Source organism: Rosa rugosa, chromosome 3 (assembly GCF_958449725.1).
Source record: "Rosa rugosa chromosome 3, drRosRugo1.1, whole genome shotgun sequence".
NCBI classification, from domain to species: Eukaryota; Viridiplantae; Streptophyta; class Magnoliopsida; order Rosales; family Rosaceae; genus Rosa; species Rosa rugosa.
In genome coordinates, this window is record NC_084822.1 from 41,271,858 (window position 1) to 41,290,178 (window position 18,321).

Consider the following 18,321-nt stretch of genomic DNA (forward strand, 5'->3'; position numbering starts at 1 on the left):
ACATTTTGTTTCCAACGCCAGTACATGAACAAAGTTAAAACACAGCTAGAAGGATTAAAGCTAGCTAGTTTTTAGATGCAGCTAGGAGAGGTCACCTGGATCCTTGCTAGTGATAAAAGTCATAAAACCAACAGCACTTTCGGTGGTCTTGTCTGACTAGTCCATAAAAATTAAGCTTAACAAAATATGGAATAGGAGGGTGCCACTTAATGAATGAATTGATCCTCACTTTTCCTTCTAAGAAAAATAGGTTGATGCCTATTAAAGCGCTAGTTGAAAAGAAAGAAAAAGGGATTGTAGCACTTAAATTTCCTTTGTTTTTTTCTTGGACAATTGTCACTTAAATTTTCTAACAACAAATACCAACACACCTAGGTTGTTCTTATGATTATGAAAGTTAGCTGAATCACCAAGGAGGGGTCCAATCCCAAATAATGCAAATGTGTTCTAATAAAGTGGGGTTAGCTATGTTTTCTTTGCAAATCCTAATTTATGGCTTAATAGCCAAGGTACCCAAATACAATATGAAGAAACAAGCTCCTTTACCAACTTTTTTTTTTTTTTTTCACAATCATTGAAGCAAAGCAACTGAGCATTCATGCAAAAAGGAGAATGAAATCAAAAGCTAAAGGTATGTCAGCAGGGGAAAGAAAACAATTTGAAAATCCATAAGATCCATATCTGCCAAACATGATTCAATAAACAAATTCCACAGAAAGTTAGTGTTTGCTGATCCCTAAACTCAAAACCCATTTCAATCCCTTGATAACCTTCACTGAACCCTCAAGCTTTTCCCCTATAATATACTAAACAAAAATATCTTCATTGACAGCAACCAAATCAGTAGTAGTCTCCATGTTTGGCACCACGCTTCTTCTTTAACAGAGACTTGATAAACATCAAGCATACAAATACAAACCCCACAGCTGCTACACCTCCCACAACAATGGCTACTGTCTTCTGTGTTGTGTGATGGTTAGACCCTACAGTCCCTACACCATTTAAACACATCAGAAGCATTAATAATATTTGACTTGGTGTTGAAATAGAACAGCAAACTAGTAGATGTAGAGGACTAGAGGGAAAAAAAAAAAACCATCTTTTCAATCCCCATACACATCCTTTTCACCCTTCACCATACCAATTGGAAAACCAATAAACAAAACAAAGAGCGACTCTTATTTACTATATTACTAGTTAATCACAAGATTAATTAAAAATCCTGCTGATCCACTATCTCATGAAACCACCTGAATTTTGTTCTTTAGTAGTCCCCAAAACCCCAACTTGAAATTGAATATTCATGATAATATTATCAGTTGAATGAAACAAAGTCTAAACCTCTAGACAATGACCCATACTCAAAAATACAGACCATTTTTACTAAAAACAGAGATGAGATTGTTTGCTCTATGAGTTTACCTGATGAAGAAGTTAAGGTTGGGAGGCCATTAGCATAGTAGCTGTAGCTGATGTAGCACTTGTGCAGATAAATCTGCCCAGAAACTGAATCACCACACTCTGAATCGGCTTGTTCAGTAGCACTTTTGACACAATCCCCACAATCACTGTTGCTCAAATCACCCTCACACTGGCCCAAAACATAAACCAACTCATAGCTCCCAGTATAGAACAACACACTACCATTCTTGATCCCACCTTCCAATTTGTCAAAAGCAGAGTCCCTTTTCTTTTCAAACTCAGCAGACCCACTAGACCGACTCGACCCGCAAATCTTGTACAGCAGCTGTGTCCCTGAAACCTGCTTAAACCCAGAAAGTTCATAGCGCAAGTAGCACCCACTGAGCTGGACTCTAGCTGCTATGGCTTTTTCACAGTATTTTTGGGCTAAAGATGGAAGCTTTGTGACACAGGTGGCGCAATCAGCTGTGGAGAGGTCTCCTCTGCACTGATAGAGACCCATGATTGCATTTGTGGAGTCACCGGAGGTGGTGGTGAAGAAGGTCTTTTGCTGCTGGGCTGAAGATACTAGAGAGTTGAATAGAGATTTGAGGTTTTGGGTGTAAATCCCATTTGAGTCTTGGAATTTTTGATTAGCACAACCCTTGTAGACCAAGGCTGTGTAATCCGCAGCTGTGATTACAGAGGGGAAGGAGGCAAGGATTGTGAAGAAAAGCAGAGCAGAGCAAAAGAAAAGGGCTTGTTTTGATGGAAAATCCATTTTGGGAGTTGGAAGTTTTTTTTTCTGAGAAGCAAAAGAGTGAAACAGAGCAGGGGAAAAGGAAAGGGTTTTCTAGAGGGAGGAAATGCACAAAGTGTGTGCGTGTCTTATTACGATGCACAGTGTTCAAAGCATTAAATGGGTGCAAAGATTAACAAAGTTTAGATTGTTTGTTGGTTTTACTTTTACTCTCCCTTACGTACAGTAACAACCGCCCGTGCACTTGCACCAACATAAATGAATGATTAAATTGCATTAAATACACTTTTTGTTTATTAAAAATAAAGTTGATAATAAATATCAAGGGTTGAGATTATTTTATAAGAGTTTGGTCACTTGCACCGTCGGTGCATAGAATAATTTCCACAACCGTGGTTGTGAATTTGTGATTTGTTTTACCACTAACTCTGTGGTTTTAGGAGAAGTTTCTGGAGATGGGTTTTTGCAAGATCGTATCAGAAATTGGTTGGGGCACAAGAATTCAAAGAACAGGGAATATTATCTGATTTGATTCAGCTGTAATCTGCGAACCTGGACTTGGGAGTACACTGGAGATTGTTGACCAGCACCGTTTCTCTCATTGGATATTTGGATATATTTGTTGACCACAATTGCATTTGTATTTTGACACTTTGACTGCAATTTTATAAGCATCTGCATAAATGGGCTGACACATGCCCACTGCATGGACAGAGTAACTGAAAGAAAACAGAGTGATTGACCGAAAATAAAAACAGTGTGGGTGTTGGGTTACTTTCTCACCAAGCAAAACTCAGAGGTACAGCGAGAAATTGGTACCAAACGACCAATTGACCCCTTCTGAAGTAAAAAACAAGAAAAACTACCAATGTTGGGGCTTTACTGGTTTGGTTGAAAATAAGGGGAAAATAAGGACATGATCGAGATGGGTTTTGCTGTGAAACGAGTGAGAGTTCATTGTTTAGATGTTGAAGAAAATTCTTGCTTTCATTTAACATGAATGTCTCGTTTTTGTACTCTAATTAACGAAAAGAATTTCCTAAGAATTCATGTTAGGTGACTTAGGTCTTTGAAATAAAAAATTTATTATGTCTTTAAATTGTGGTGTGTATCATTTTTTTTAGTTGAAACTCTTATTATATATCAAGATATTCTCTTGATGTGGATTATAATCTGGGAAAATCTCACAAACAGTACCTGAACTTTCGGCCACTAATAACTTTCGTACCTCAAATTCAAAAAATATCAGATTGGTACCTGGACTTTTAATCCCGACCCAATATTGGTACCTAGAAACAGTAAAATCGTTAACGGAGTTAACTTTTAAAGGGTAGAATTGTCATTTCACTGTTCACCTTCTCCAAAACTCTCTCCTCCCTCTTTGCAAACCCAGATTTTTTCATTATCTTCTTCATACCTCACACACACAAACCCAAATCAACCAAAGAATCCCCAACACTTCTCCATGACAGCTGTCCTCTTTTTTTTTTTGCCCCTTTCCCTTTCTATTCTCCTTCTTCAGTTCTTCCTCCTCTGATCTCCTTCTTCCTCTTCTCCACTCCCATGGCTGCCCATCGACGCACACAGTCTCACTCAGTCAGTCACCGCTTCTTCACATGCTGCTGCCTCTCTGAGAGCTCAGAGCTCCGCCGCAGCAGATCCCAACCTCCCCTCTCTCAATGGGGTCGCTCGCTCTCACCACCGCCCCTCTCCCCTCTCTCAGATCCCGAACCGCCTTCCCGAAATCTCTATCACTACAACCGAGTCCGAGACTCCAAACCCAAGCCTGACCCGGCCCGCTCAGAACCGCCGCTCTCAGCTTCAACAAAACCCTAATCCCTCTCATTGCCTTCCCCAAACTCGCCGACTCCGCCCCCCTCCAAAGCCGCGGCTTGACCGTCAAGGCCGCCAGCGGCGGTGGTTATTACTCCGGCGAAGCAGCCATGGCAAGGCGCGGCGATGAAGCCTCTGATCGCGTCGATCACGACGGGGGTGATCCTCTGGTTCGTGTCGACTCCTGCCGATGTCACCAAAAACGCGTGGCAGCTTCTGGCGATTTTCCTCGCCACCATCGTCGGAATCATCACTTAGCCTCTGCTTCGATCTCATCTCCGCCGTCGCCGAAGAGCCCACGGTCCCTCTGCATATGCTATTAAGATTGAAATCTTCGTTGATAATTGGATTGAAGATCTGTTTCTTTGTGTTATTGTGGAAACGGTGAACTGCAGGAGTCGATGGGCAGCCATGGGAGTGGACAAGAGGAAGAAGGAGAACAGATGATGGGGTTGCATTCGGAGGGGTTCGTTGGTGGCGGTTTTGGTGTTTCGTGTTTTGATTTCGACGATTTTGGTCACGTTTTTGTGGATTTGAATGAGATGTTGGTGATGGGAAGGAAAGTTTGGAGAAGTGTTGGGGATTCTTTGGTCGATTTGGGTTTGTGTGTGTGAGGTTTGAAGAAGATAATGAAAAATCTGGGTTTGCAGAGAGGGATGAGAGAGTTTTGGAGAAGGTGAACAGTGAAATGACAATTCTACCCTTTAAAAGTTAACTCCGTTAACGATTTTACTATTTCTAGGTACCACTATTGGGTCGGGATTAAAAGTCCAAGTACCAATCTGATATTTTTTGAATTTGAGGTACGAAAGTTATTAGTGGCCGAAAGTTCAGGTACTGTTTGTGATATTTTCCCTTATAATCTGGAGTATAGGCACTATGTCCCCCCCTCCTAAAAAAAAAAGACAATTCTTAGGTTCACCTCGGGGTGAATGATCATATTCACCATTTATTGTGATTAATGCATTTTAACTTTATAATTTTCTAATTCAATCATTCATGTTGCATAGCATCATACAAAGATTAACTTTGTAAAAAAATCAATTAAATTGAAGACTTTTTAGTTATTCATTTCTATGAAATACATGTACAGTTCATCATAATAATAGTAAGTATTGTTAGAACCATCCATTTGTTTGATTCAATTAGATAATTAAACGATTTCTGATTCGATTGATTTTTTACAGAGATGATCTTTAAAGATTAATCTAAGATATGGATCGTTGGATGATAAATTTATTAAGTAAAAGTACGTCAATCGACAACAGAAGTGAATATGCTCGTTCACCCAAAGGGTGAACCTAAGAATTTTCCCTCAAATCAATATAACTTTAGAAGAACCGCCTCACGTACGCACCCAAGTCTCACCTTCAAACGTACTTCCTTCCTCGTCCAGTTGCCCTCCAAGTCGGTGCGAGCCTCTGGCCTCGTCGCTGTGCCACGGGTGTGGCAGGGCAGGGCCTTTTCACCGTTGGTGCCATGGGTCCTTGATGGACAACAATCGGTTCTTCGGGAATAAACCAAGTCGAAGTGGAGGTGGCTGTGAGGGTAACAACGCCAATTTTCTCTTGTCTGAGATGGTTGGGATTTGCGGAGAGTCAGGACAGAGGGCTAGAGGATGGTGGAAGAGGCTGGGCGTCCTTGGATGGGCACAAGATCTCGGATTTCTTCTTTGTGCGCCCTTGGATCTGTGTGCAGATCGGGGTAAGGCGCTTTGGTGGAAGGGATTTGATGGTGACAGATCGGAGGTCTCTTATGGCCGACCTGGATCTAAGCTTGACCTATTGGTGGGGCAGTCGACGGTGGACGATGGCAGGTGTGACAGCGGTGGTGTGGTAGCAGCAGGAACTCAGGAGAAGAGGTGGTGTTGCTCCTTGCAAAAATCTTCTTGGACTTGGGCTTGGAAGTGATTGGGCATGGGCTTGGGCCCTTGACCCATATTATTTGGTTTTATAATTTATTTATTGTTGTTTACTTTTAATTAAACGTGGCTTTATGCCGGTAATAAGTCCCTCCAATTTTTTGGTACGGCGACGTGGGGTTTGTCCCGGCTTGCACACTCAGTGTGCCTTGTCTAGCCTAGCGAGGCGGCGAGCTATTTGCTTGATCAAATGGACGCAACCTCCTAGTGGCAGGATGAAATTAAGTGTCACCGGATTTATTTCCGTGCGACAACATAATGGGAAAGCTGTGCTATTTGTAATGATGTTTTTTCGTGATAGAGTTATCTTTCCGGTACTTCACTGCCATGTCAAAGCAAATGGAGTAGTCATTCGTGCAATCTTTGCTAATTGGTGCTTGTTAGAATACATAGATTTTGTAGAGAGTCTTGGTATTATTTCAGGATGTTCTCTTTATGCTTATTGTAATATGGGGTTCAAGCTTTACGTCCCTCCCTTGTATTATGCAATTTCATTCATAAAGGCTTGAGGGCAGCCGCACCAGCCCCCCTTAAAAAAAATAAAAAAAAATTGTCCTCCAAAGAAAATGTATTTTGCAATTTCATTAATTACGACTTGAGAGTAGCCGTACCGACCCTTATTTCAAAAAATTGTGGTATGTATTATCTTTATTATTTTTCATTCCATATATATTGTAATGTGTGTGTGTGTTTTTTTTTTTTTTGAAAGGATTTGATGTTATTAGATATCAAAGCCATAAGAAACAAGCCAGAGTCTAACAGAACTTACATAAGAAAACCCGGGACAAACCGAATAACCTATCTAAGCCATTCTAAACTCATTAAGATTTAAAGGGACACTCGTTGAACAGCAAGCCTAAACTAAGCAAGAGTAGTCTCGCTCTCTAAGGAAGAAATATTCATCTAGTCTAATCTGCCAGTCACACAATTGTGGTACAAATATCAACTAGAAACGTCTTAGAAAAGCGTATAGAAATTACCCCTACTTCAAAATGCTTGGTCCAGAATGTCTAGAAACTTGTAGGACTTAAGAAAGCGCGAGTCCCTTCCTCGTAGGGTTGGAACTAGCACCCTCTACAGCCTCCTTAGCAGCCAACAACCTCGGCATCAGGTTGCTCCTCGAGATTTTCTTGAGAATCTACAATCCCCCATTTCCAGATTTGAGCCAAATAGGCCCAGTTCCTGCCTTTGGCCCAATCCCTGCCCTAGGCCCAGTCAGCTTCGGCCCAGAATACAGCCCAGTCCCAGTTCTTGCCTTCGGCCCAATCCTTGTCCTAGGCCCAGGCAGCTACGACCCAGAAAGCAGCCCAATCCAACCGGTGGTCAACCCAACCCTAGTTCAAAACTAGGGTTTCCCGCCGATTTTCTCGGCACTTCCTCCTGCCCACCTTTGGCCGCCCAGACCTCCATCCTCTATCCAGTCTCAACCACTAGCCCAGTCACCGCCGGCGTTGCCGAGACCCACCTCAGAACCCTTGTTGCCACCACAAAGCACGACGCACCTTCGTCACCACTACCTGAGCCAAGGGCGTCCCATCCCGACACCACCGAATGAAACAAACCACGCCGTCAAAACGACGCAGAGCCTAAACGCCCCCAGAACTACAGGCACCGACCCCAACGTCGCCGCCTCGACCCGATCCGCCACACCTCGTTCACCAGCACACCCTCAGTTGAGAAACGCTTAACAAGAGCCTGCGAAAAACTTGGTCGGGGCCCCGACGTCGTTGCAGAAGGAACCTCAGTCTCTCCAAGCCTACGCTGCCGTCGTCCCGCCACTGCTTGGTCTGGAGAGCACGAAACTCCCCGCCGCCAGCACGAACCCCGAACCCTGGGGTTCGCCTTCCCGGGTCGCTCCTCAAGTGTCGGAGGCCCTCTCATTCTCTATTCTATATATATATATTGTAATGTGTTGTTTTGGTATGATTAATCTTGGTTGTCATTGTAGTAGTACATATATACGGTACGATAATTGACTTTTAATTTTTAGTAACTTGTTTATTCAACTTCTTAATATGTAGGGAGAATAGTCACTTTGGTCACTCAAGTATTACACTGTCATTCACAATAGTCACTTTGTTGTGAGAAAAAATGCCCCTTGGGTGACTTTTGTGAATGACAGTGTAATACTTGAGTGACCAAAGTGATATATTTGAAACTTGAGTGACCAAAGTGTCGAATGAGTCATAGTTGAGTGACCATTTGTGGAATTCTCATGTACATATATCACACGCATGACCTTTTTTTTTTTTTTTTTTGTGATATTTTAGGTGAATACGTTTCCACTTTAGGGTTGAAATGCAATTTGTGAACCTACGTACGGCCTCTCTTAATTGTTCTGGGCTAATCAAACACCCCAGTTTTTTTTTTTGGTCGCCATGAGAGGTGAAAGAAGCACAAGTATTACATCCAATCCTCCTGGCGCACCCTCTCGGTCTCTCTTAAATACAATATTCTTGAATATTGAAGATCTTCTTGACTATTTGTTGGTTGAAATCCTTTGTCGACTACCTTGCAAGTTTGTTTTACGATGCAAGTGTGTGTGCAAATCTTGGTCGACTCTCATCTCCCATCCTTATTTTGAAAGCCGTCGTGCTCTATATCTCCAAGACAATTGTGACAACGAGCAAATTCCCATGTTTGTCGAACATTCATACCCTTTGGCAGATAGCACAACAGAATTGTTTACAATTGATTCCAAGCAGACTCCTCCTCAGTTAAGAGCAATCGATTTTCGTCCCAGCAAGCTGGTTGTGGTAGCGACATACAATGACTTGATTTTATTGTGTGAAACATTGGGTTTCCTAATGAATTACTACATTTGCAATCCGTACACCAAGCAATGGGTTGCTCTTCCTCCTACCATTCTGTCCCCCTTAACAGATGTAGATGTGGGATTTATCTGTGATTCCGACTATAGGTGCCGGATTGTACGATTCCTTGAGTATGAAGCAGAACCTACCTTCCCATTAAAGGTGGAGACGTTCTCTTCCGAGACTGGTAAATGGAAAGAATCAGTTGTCCTACGCCCACAATGGTTTAGACCTGCTCATCTCAAGCACAGTACACCAGCCCTTGCTTATGATGGAACGTTGTACTGGTTAGGTCGCAGTGGGTTTCTTATTGGGTTGGAGCCTTTCAAGCTCGACAATAACAATAACCATAACTATCATTATTGTCATTTTATTTGCGGGCCTCGTTCCTGGTTTGCAGCCTTTTATAATCCATACAATTACACCGATTGCCTGGGTGTCTGCCGGGGTTGTGTGAGGATGTGCCGGCTCTATACTTTGTCACGTTTCATTCTTTATGTGTGGGAGCTGAAAGAAGATAGCGATCGTCAGGTGGAAGGAGTTGGAGGCGAAATGATGAAATGGTGTTTAAAGGACAGGGTCTTCCTGGACCAACTTGAATCGAACAATCGGATGTCTAATCGTTACCGCGCTCTGGATTTGGACCCAAATGATGAAGACATACTGTACCTGCTACGGAAAACCATCATCTCCGGTCCAGAATATCACACACACAGCGACATTGTTACGTGCAATATTCGTACAAAAACGGTAATTGACATCTCTCCAATGTTGCCATTCTCTAATAGTTGGACAGAGATAAAGGCATTTCCATTTATGCTCCCATGGTTGCGATGGCCAACACCGGTTCCTAAATTAGACGGGCCATAACAATCTCTTAACTGATCCATCGGCAACTTACTAGTATACTCGCCCTAGCTACTAGTTAATTCAGATCGCTCCTGGTGATGCATAGCAAAGTGTAGATAGTTGTTAGACATCTTTGAAAGACGATAGTTGCTCAACATCATCGACCTGGAAATTCTTACGTTCCACGACTCTGGACCAGCCACTCCTCCCAAACGTCAAAACAATATCATCACTCCGGGGAGGCATGAACCATATTGGTAGAGATTGATTCATAGGGAAATCAACCAAATGTGTCACATAAGAACCGTGGTAGATTATTGAGCTCAAAGAAACCACTGTTTATATCGTGTCCTTGTGCTCTAACTGAAGAAATCGAATTTACTTCTCAATTTTTGGGGATTACTAGCATCTTTGAATATGAACAAATTAAATTTATTACATCTTAGTAGCATATAACATATCAGCATTTTGATACGTATGATAATGTAATGTCTTATCGATTAAGTCAATGTGATATGAAATTTTTTATTTTTTAACCAACTTGTCTATTAAAATTCCGTTGTCACACATATACAAGTGTCTTGTTTTGTAATTCAAAATGATGTATTCTGTAAATCAAAACTATTACGCCATGCCAATATTTGAAGAAAGAACGGTATTGTTTAATAACTCGTCCTTAACTTTATTTAATAGCAAAAAAAATAAATAAAATAAAATAAAATAATGAACCATAACCTTGCTAGTTAATTAATTATAAGAAACTCACTAACTTAAACCATATCAAATAGTAGCTGGTATTTTCACTTGCTAGAAGTTAGAACCAGAACCCTCCTGGCGATGCATGGCAAAGTACAGATTAGTGTTGGTAGCATCTGTGAATGCCCATAGAAGTACATCATCGCCGACCTTGAAATCCTCAGTTTGCACTGTTGGGTTTCCAGCCCATGAGTCTTTCCTAAGACAATTGTCTTAGAGTATGAGAATTGTTTACCCAGTAGGTTTTGGATTCCTACTGATGAATGGAGTTCCAATAAGGAAGGAAAATCCTTATTGATGTAGGATTACCTGTAATCCTTGTTGATTACAGAGAACAAAAGGCATAATTGCCTACCACCAATAGGAATAAGTTTCCTAATCGGTGAAGAAAGCTGATATCCTTATGGCTATATAAGGAGGGGTTTTGCTCTAGGTTTTTCATCACAAAGTCGACAGAGAGCAAAGTGTATTCCATTCTCGGAGTTAGAGAGTGAGAGAGGGCAAAGAAGGGAGAGATAGGAAGAGAAGAGAGAGTCCTTGTTTTCTTATTCTTTCTGGTTGTACCCATTATAAATATAGTGGAAGATCGTTTTTCTGCCTGGTGGACGTAGGCAAAAGTTTTGTTGAACCACCTTAAATCTGTGTTCTTGTGCTCGTATCTTTGTGGTTGTTTCTCTTGGTGTGTTGTGCTTATTTGTGGTTTTCGACTTCACATATTGACCGATTCTCAACAAGTGGTATCAGAGCTCAACCTCGTCTGGGAAATTCAAGGTTTGAATCGGTAGGTTCAGTGTTGTCAGAATAGAAGGAACAAATAGCACAATGATCAAACTCACTCACACGAATTGGGTGACGTGGATGCCAAGAATGAAGGAAAGTTGGGAAACTTTCGTGGTGACCGTAAGTAATTCTGCATCTGATTGTGTACTATCTATGGATATCGTTAAGGATAACATGCTTAACGAAGAAACAAGAAGAAAAGCTGTGGGCATAGACAATGGACAAGGAAAGCTCCTTGTCACAATGGGTAAAGACAAGAATTCAGGTCGAGGGTTTAGTGGCAAGTGTCACTATTGTGGCAATACGGGCCACATGAAGCGGATGTGTCAAAAGTGGAAACAGGACAAAAAGAAAGGCAACTACCAAAATGATGGAGATGATGGCATTATGGCTACTATCTCGGGGGAGCTTCTTACTGTTCAAGAATGTCTATATGTTGGTGACAAGGGTCACAATTGGTTCGTGGATACTGGTGCAAGTTGTCATGTTACTTCCAACTTGGAGTTTTTTTCTACATACGAAGCATGCCACTTTGGGATGTTAAAGATGGGCAATACAAGCTACTCCAAGATTTCAGGAATGTGAGATATTTGCATCGAGACTAATCTTGGTTACCAAATGACATTGAAGGATGTGAGGCACATTTCTGATTTGCGTGTCAACATATTGTCTTCAAGTGCTCTTGATAGACAAGGTTTCCACCAATATATTGGTGATGGAAAGTGGACGCTTACAAACGGGTCGTTGGATGTTGCTAAAGAAGAGCTTTGTCATTCCCTGTACAAGACACATAGCTTGGTATGCAGAGATGACTTGAGTGCAATGGGTGATACTTCTTCACACATATGGCGCCACAACGAAGGCCATATAAGGAAGAAAGGTGATCTGGAAAAGAAGTCCCTAATTTCCTTTTCCAATGATGAGTTTTCTGACCAGGGAGAAGATGGTCAAGAGTTGTTCCACCAGGAGGGACATGGTGATGGGTTATTCGATCAGGGGGAGCTACATGCTCCAAACATGAAGTTCTGCATCAAGACAGCTCGGGCGGACTCCCAGTAATAGAGTCACACCGGTATTCCTCCCTCATGGTCTGGAGGGGGAGATTGTTGAGTTTCCAGCCCATGAGTCTTTCTTAAGACAATTGTCTTAGAGTATGAGAATTGTTTACCCAGTAGGTTTTGGATTCCTACTGATGAATGGAGTTCCAATAAGGAAGGAAAATCCTTATTGATGTAGGATTACCTGTAATCCTTGTTGATTACAGAGAAGGAAAAGGCATAATTGCCTACCACCAATAGGAATAAGTTTCCTAATCGGTGAAGAAAGCTGATATCCTTATGGCTATATAAGGAGGGGTTCTGCTCTAGGTTTTTCATCACAAAGACAGAGAGCAAAGTGTATTCCATTCTCGGAGTTAGAGAGTGAGAGAGGGCAAAGAAGGGAGAGATAGGAAGAGAAGAGAGAGTCCTTGTTTTCTTATTCTTTCTGGTTGTACCCATTATAAATATAGTGGAAGATCGTTTTTCTGCCTGGTGGACGCAGGCAAAAATTTTGTTGAACCACCTTAAATCTGTGTTCTTGTGCTCGTATCTTTGTGGTTGTTTCTCTTGGTGTGCTGTGCTTATTTGTGGTTTTCGACTTCACATATTGACCGATTCTCAACATGCACGACACTCAACCAACCATTTTTCAAAACATATTTGTAGTTGTCGTACCTCTTCAGCTCGAAATTAGTCTCAGGATGCCGAGTTGTCATGAATACTACTGAACGAGGTTGATATGGAGCAAAATCTAGGTTAAAGCCACATACTTTCCAGGGTAGCTCGAGCTTTAGGGAACCACTATATATGTCGTCTCTTGATAACGATAAGCTGCAAACATATGCAAGTTGTTTAGGGCGATATTGGTCGATTTTGGTTTTCAGTTCAAAATGGATGATCCCCTCTTTGACTTGAGAACCCTTGCAGCTTATTAGTTAGAACCTTAAGTTCTTTAAGTATATGCCTGCTAGGTGCATATATATATATATAGAAGACTTGCAGGGCGAATCAGGAAACTAGGATTTACACTATATGCACCAAATACGTACCATTTAAGAAAGTACCACAATTTTTTTTGTTTTACTTTTTAGGGCTAAATACTGTTTACAACTCTGTGGTTTGGGTCCAAAATCAATTCAGTCCCTGCACTTTCAATTTCATCAAAAACACCCCTACACTACCATTTCTCATCCAATAGGTCATTTCGTCATGCGTCCTTTAAATGGCACCGTTAAACCGTTGACTTGGCATGCCAACTCAACTCAGGTGGGGCCCACATGGAAGGAAAAATTCCAAAATTAACCGTAGCCCAGGTGGCGCTGTTAAATTTCTCTTGTTCATCTTTTTTTCTGCTCTCTCCAACCTGATGATTGCTCAAGCGAAGAAGAAAAAAAAAACAAGGATTTAAGAAATCTATGGCTCAAATTTTTAGTTCAGATCTGCTTTCTTTTTTGGGTTTATATTTTTGTAGGTTTTTAATTCTAAGTTCTATTCTAATTGATTTGTTCTTCCTATTAGAAGAAATAGAACGTGAGTTTGATTTGTCTCAACATTAGTTTTGATTCATATAGATTAGATTAATTATAGTTTTATTGCCTTTTCGGTAGAGTGAGAATGTAAGATTCTTAATCATATACTAAATTCATATGGGTTCAATTTCTTTTCCTTTCTTTTTGTGATTTGGGAAGTCTATTTTTGGGTTTTGTTCTGGGTTTGACATTGTGTCAGATTTTCAGAAACTGGGTTTGAGCATGTGTTCATAAAATTCAATATTGTATTGAGGAGGAGAAAGGACGAAGAGAAGAAAATTTAAATTACCCAGCAATGCTTTCAGATTTGCCAGTAAGTCTTGCCTTGTTTTGTTGTTAATATCTTAAAAGTGGAAGATGAAGAAGACGAAGAAGAACAAAGCAATTTCTTCTTTTCAAGTCAAAATTGAAGCTTTCAATTTGAAGAAAAGATTGTAATAGCTCTATCGTAGTATCATACCTCGCCATCTTTCTTCTTGTACTAATTGGATTGAAAAAGAGATGAAAATTAACAGAGGTCGAGACGAAGCAATTTCTTCTTTTCAAATCAAAATTGAAGCTTTCAATTTGGAGAAAAGATTGTAATAGCTCTATCGTAGTATCATACCTCGCCATCTTTCTTCTTCTACTAATTGGATTGTAAAAGAGATGAAAATTAACAGAGGCTGAGAATCTAATACTGATCTTTACAGCAGCGAGAGATTTTATGGGAGAAGGGTTTGAATCAATACGGTAAGGTTGAGGATCAGGAGAAAACTCAGATAAGAGAGCTAGGGTTAATTTTGCAATTTTACCTTCCATGTGGGCCCCACTTGAGCTGAGATGGCAAGCCAAGTCAGTCGTTTAACGGCGCATTTAACGGAAGCATGACATAATGACCTATTAGATGAGAAATGATAGTGTAGGGGTGTTTTTAATGAAATTGAAAGTGTAGGAATTGAATTGATTCAGAATCCAAATCATAAGGTAGTAAACATTATTTAGCCATACTTTTTAAATTATATACATTAGGAAAGTACCGTAAGTTTTTTTTTTTTTTTTTTGGGCCTTGACCCAATGCCTAAATTTTACCTAAAAAACTCTTTGTAAAGACGCCAATTCTTGAAAATATTGAGAATGTAGGGTCAAATAAGATGGTTCGGCCCCTGAAAACTTCAATTTTTGGAAATATTGAGAAACATGACTGATTTAATTACATGCAAAAATACATGCATGTGAGATGTACTTTCTTCATATCCAAGTTCTTTCTATACAAAGTTTTCATATGTGTTTTAACTTCAAAAATCAAAATTTTGTCTTTTCCTCCTACTCTAAGTGACGTAATTGATTTTAGCTCCAATCAGCTGAATTCATGTAAACTGTTTGGTTTTAAGAGGGAGAGCGCGGGGTGTGTGATTTGAATGCATAAATCTGGAGATATTAAGAAACATGACTTATTTAATTAGTACATGCAAAAATATATGCATCTGAGATCTACTTTCCTGATTTCCTATTCGAATACCACTAACATGCTTGCTCAAGTTCTTTGTATTGATTACTTTTCATATGTTTTTCAGCTTCAGAAATCAAAATTCTGTCTTTTCCTCCTGCTCTAATTAACGTAATCGATTTCCGAGGCCATGTTTTAGTTCTTACATTATTGGCATCCATGGATAGGAACAATATTTGTTACATTTCATGATTTCAATTAAAATGGTTGCGTACATAAGCATTTTGATTTTTTGTTCACGCGTATTGTAATATCGTGGCATGGTACGTTCCTTTTTGTTGCCATGGTACTATAGGTATATATATCCCTGATCAATTCAATGTCATTGTGATTTTGAAAAGTACTGATATGTATGCATGCAAGTCTCTTGCATCCAAATGTCGAACTTTGTACATGAATAAAAAAAGTTTTGGTTCTCACAAACACTTTCCAAATCCATATCAAATTCCCATGTGCATTGAAGAAATTCTCATTCCTACAGGGTTTAGGAATCTATTTCCCCTCAAGAGAAGCATTGATTCCTATATAAATTAAGAATCCTAATTTGAAATAATTGATTAAATTCCTATCGACTATTCAGTAAGACAATATCATCACCCTTTCAGAGAGCATTAAATTAACTAGCAGCTCGTTTTGTTTTTTTATTGATGGCAAGTTCTATTGTCCGTACCGAAAGGAAGAGGAAGCTGTGCTTATTCGACCATTCGGTCTCATCCGACTCCAAGAGGAGCAAACCAAATGGTGGTGGAGGAGCAACCTCAACGAACCTCGATACTAGTATTGATCTCATCAACAACAGGTGGACTGGAAGGCCTTACTCAGAAAGGTACTATGAGATCCTTAAGAAGAGGAGAACTTTGCCTGTTTGGAAATATAAAGAGAAGTTCTTGCAGGAACTCAAGGGCACCCAATGTTTAGTTTTAGTTGGTGAAACCGGCAGTGGTAAAACTACTCAGATTCCTCAATTTGTTTTGGAAGCTGTTGCCGAGAATGTATATCCAGAACTAACACGCAGCAAGAAGAAGATGATGATTGCGTGTACTCAGCCCCGTCGAGTGGCTGCAATGTCAGTGTCCCGCCGTGTTGCTGAGGAGATGGATGTGGTCATCGGAGAAGAGGTTGGTTACAGCATCCGTTTCGAGGAGTGCACCAGCGGGAAGACAATGTTGAAGTACTTAACTGATGGTATGCTTTTAAGAGAAGCAATGGCAGATCCACTATTTGAGAGATATAATGTCATAATTCTTGACGAAGCTCATGAAAGAACTTTGGCCACTGATCTTCTGTTTGGGATTCTCAAGGAAGTGTTGAAAGTTAGAGCTGACCTGAAGCTGGTTGTGATGAGTGCTACTCTTGAGGCCAAGAAGTTTCGAGATTATTTTAATGGTGCACCCCTCATAGAAGTTCCTGGCAGGCTTTATCCTGTGGAGATTATTTACACTCAGCAACCCGAAAGGGATTACGTAGAGGCAGCAATACGAACTGTTGCACAGATTCTTACTTGTGAGGCTCCTGGAGATGTGCTTGTTTTCCTAACTGGAGAGGAGGAAATAGAAGATGCATGCCGCAAAATTAATAGAGAAATTAATAAAATGATCAATTACCAGTGTGAAATTGGTCCTGTGAAAGTGATGCCATTGTATTCAACTCTCCCCTCTGATATGCAACAGAAAGTGTTTGATCAAATTCCTGAGAGGAAAATTGTGGTGTCAACAAACATTGCAGAAACTTCTCTTACCATAGATGGAGTTGTTTATGTTGTTGACCCCGGATTTGCCAAACAGAAAGTTTATAACCCGCGAGCGCATGTTGAGTCCTTGTTGGTGTCTCCAATTTCTAAGGCAAGTGCACGTCAGAGGTCAGGGCGTGCCGGAAGAACTCAGCCGGGAAAATGCTTTAGACTATACACTCAGAAAAGTTTCCACAACAATCTTGAGCAAGAGACATATCCAGAGATATTGAGATCAAACCTTGCAAATACAGTACTTACCATGAAAAAACTAGGAGTAGAGGATTTGAGTCATTATGATTTCATGGATCCTCCTGCTCCTGAGACAATGATGGATGCACTAGAGGTTTTGTATTTTTTGGGAGCCCTTGATGAAGATGGTAACTTGACCATGGTGGGGGAGATTATGAGTGAATTCCCACTAGACCCTCAGATGTCAAAGATGCTCATTGTCAGCCCTCAATACAACTGCTCCAATGAGATTTTGTCAATTTCTGCGATGCTTTCCGTGCCCACCCCATTTATCCGGCCTAGGGATGAGGTTCAAGAAGCCGACGAAGCCAAAGCTGCGTTTGCCCACATTGATGGAGATCACCTCACTTTGCTCAATGTGTATCATGCTTACAAGCAACACAATGAGGATCCATCCTGGTGCTATGACAATTATCTCAGTCATAAGGCATTGAAGGCTGCAGACAATGTTAGGCAGCAGCTGATGCGCATTATGGCTCGTCTTAACCTCAAGCGATGTAGTACTGACTTAAGCAGCCCTGACTACTACATCAACATAAGAAAGGCTCTGCTGGCTGGATATTTCAGGCAGGTGGCTCATCTACAACGCAGCGGACAGTACCTTACTAGAAAAGAGAAACAAGTAGTACATTTGCATCCCTCAAATTCTCTGGATCACAAACCAGAGTTTGTGATCTACAACGAGTATGTCTTGACAAGCAGGAGTTTTATCCGAACAGTGACCCAGATAAGTGGTGAATGGCTAGTCGAATACAACATCTGAACTCTATATATATAATCACAAATTAATCTTTCCAATTATCAGAACTTTTTGTATTATTTTATTATGAATTTCCCTATTTCTAAATAGAAAATACTAAATTGAGTCAAAAAATCTATTGATTTAGAAATGGATTTGAATGGATTTTTTTTGCAATTGGAATATTGGAAATTTCCAATAAGCCTGATACTTATTCGATTCGAATTAGGTACCAGGTCTTATATAGGTCAGCTGTGAAATACCTCATTTGTTACAATTACAATACTTCCTACAAAAAGTTCGTCCATTGGACTAAGAAGGTAAAGGAAAAAGTGAGTTGGACCATCATCCTCAAACCAGCTATTTCCGTGGGTTGTTGTTCCTAAGTGATTTAATTGTAGGAGTTAAATATTAAAATAATTTGAAAAAA

General features: G+C 40.5%; 3 protein-coding genes across 3 annotated transcripts; 2 read left to right on the forward strand and 1 right to left on the reverse strand.

Annotated features, from left to right (window-relative positions):
* Positions 1–525: 525 nt before the first annotated feature.
* Positions 526–2,276, reverse strand: LOC133739140 (plasmodesmata-located protein 2-like). Its single transcript, XM_062166865.1, has 2 exons — positions 1,423–2,276; positions 526–992 (listed from the first exon to the last, which is right to left on the reverse strand). The coding sequence occupies exons 1-2, from the start codon at positions 2,180–2,182 to the stop codon at positions 841–843; spliced, it is 912 nt and encodes a 303-aa protein (XP_062022849.1). The 5' UTR covers positions 2,183–2,276; the 3' UTR covers positions 526–840.
* Positions 2,277–8,293: 6,017 nt separating this feature from the next.
* Positions 8,294–9,598, forward strand: LOC133737736 (uncharacterized). Its single transcript, XM_062165241.1, has one exon. It carries the CDS (start codon positions 8,294–8,296, stop codon positions 9,596–9,598), a length of 1,305 nt encoding a protein of 434 aa, XP_062021225.1.
* A 6,220-nt stretch (positions 9,599–15,818) lies between these two features.
* On the forward strand, positions 15,819–17,915 carry LOC133737737 (probable pre-mRNA-splicing factor ATP-dependent RNA helicase DEAH2). The gene has a single exon (XM_062165242.1). It carries the CDS (start codon positions 15,819–15,821, stop codon positions 17,913–17,915), a length of 2,097 nt encoding a protein of 698 aa, XP_062021226.1.
* Positions 17,916–18,321: the final 406 nt, after the last annotated feature.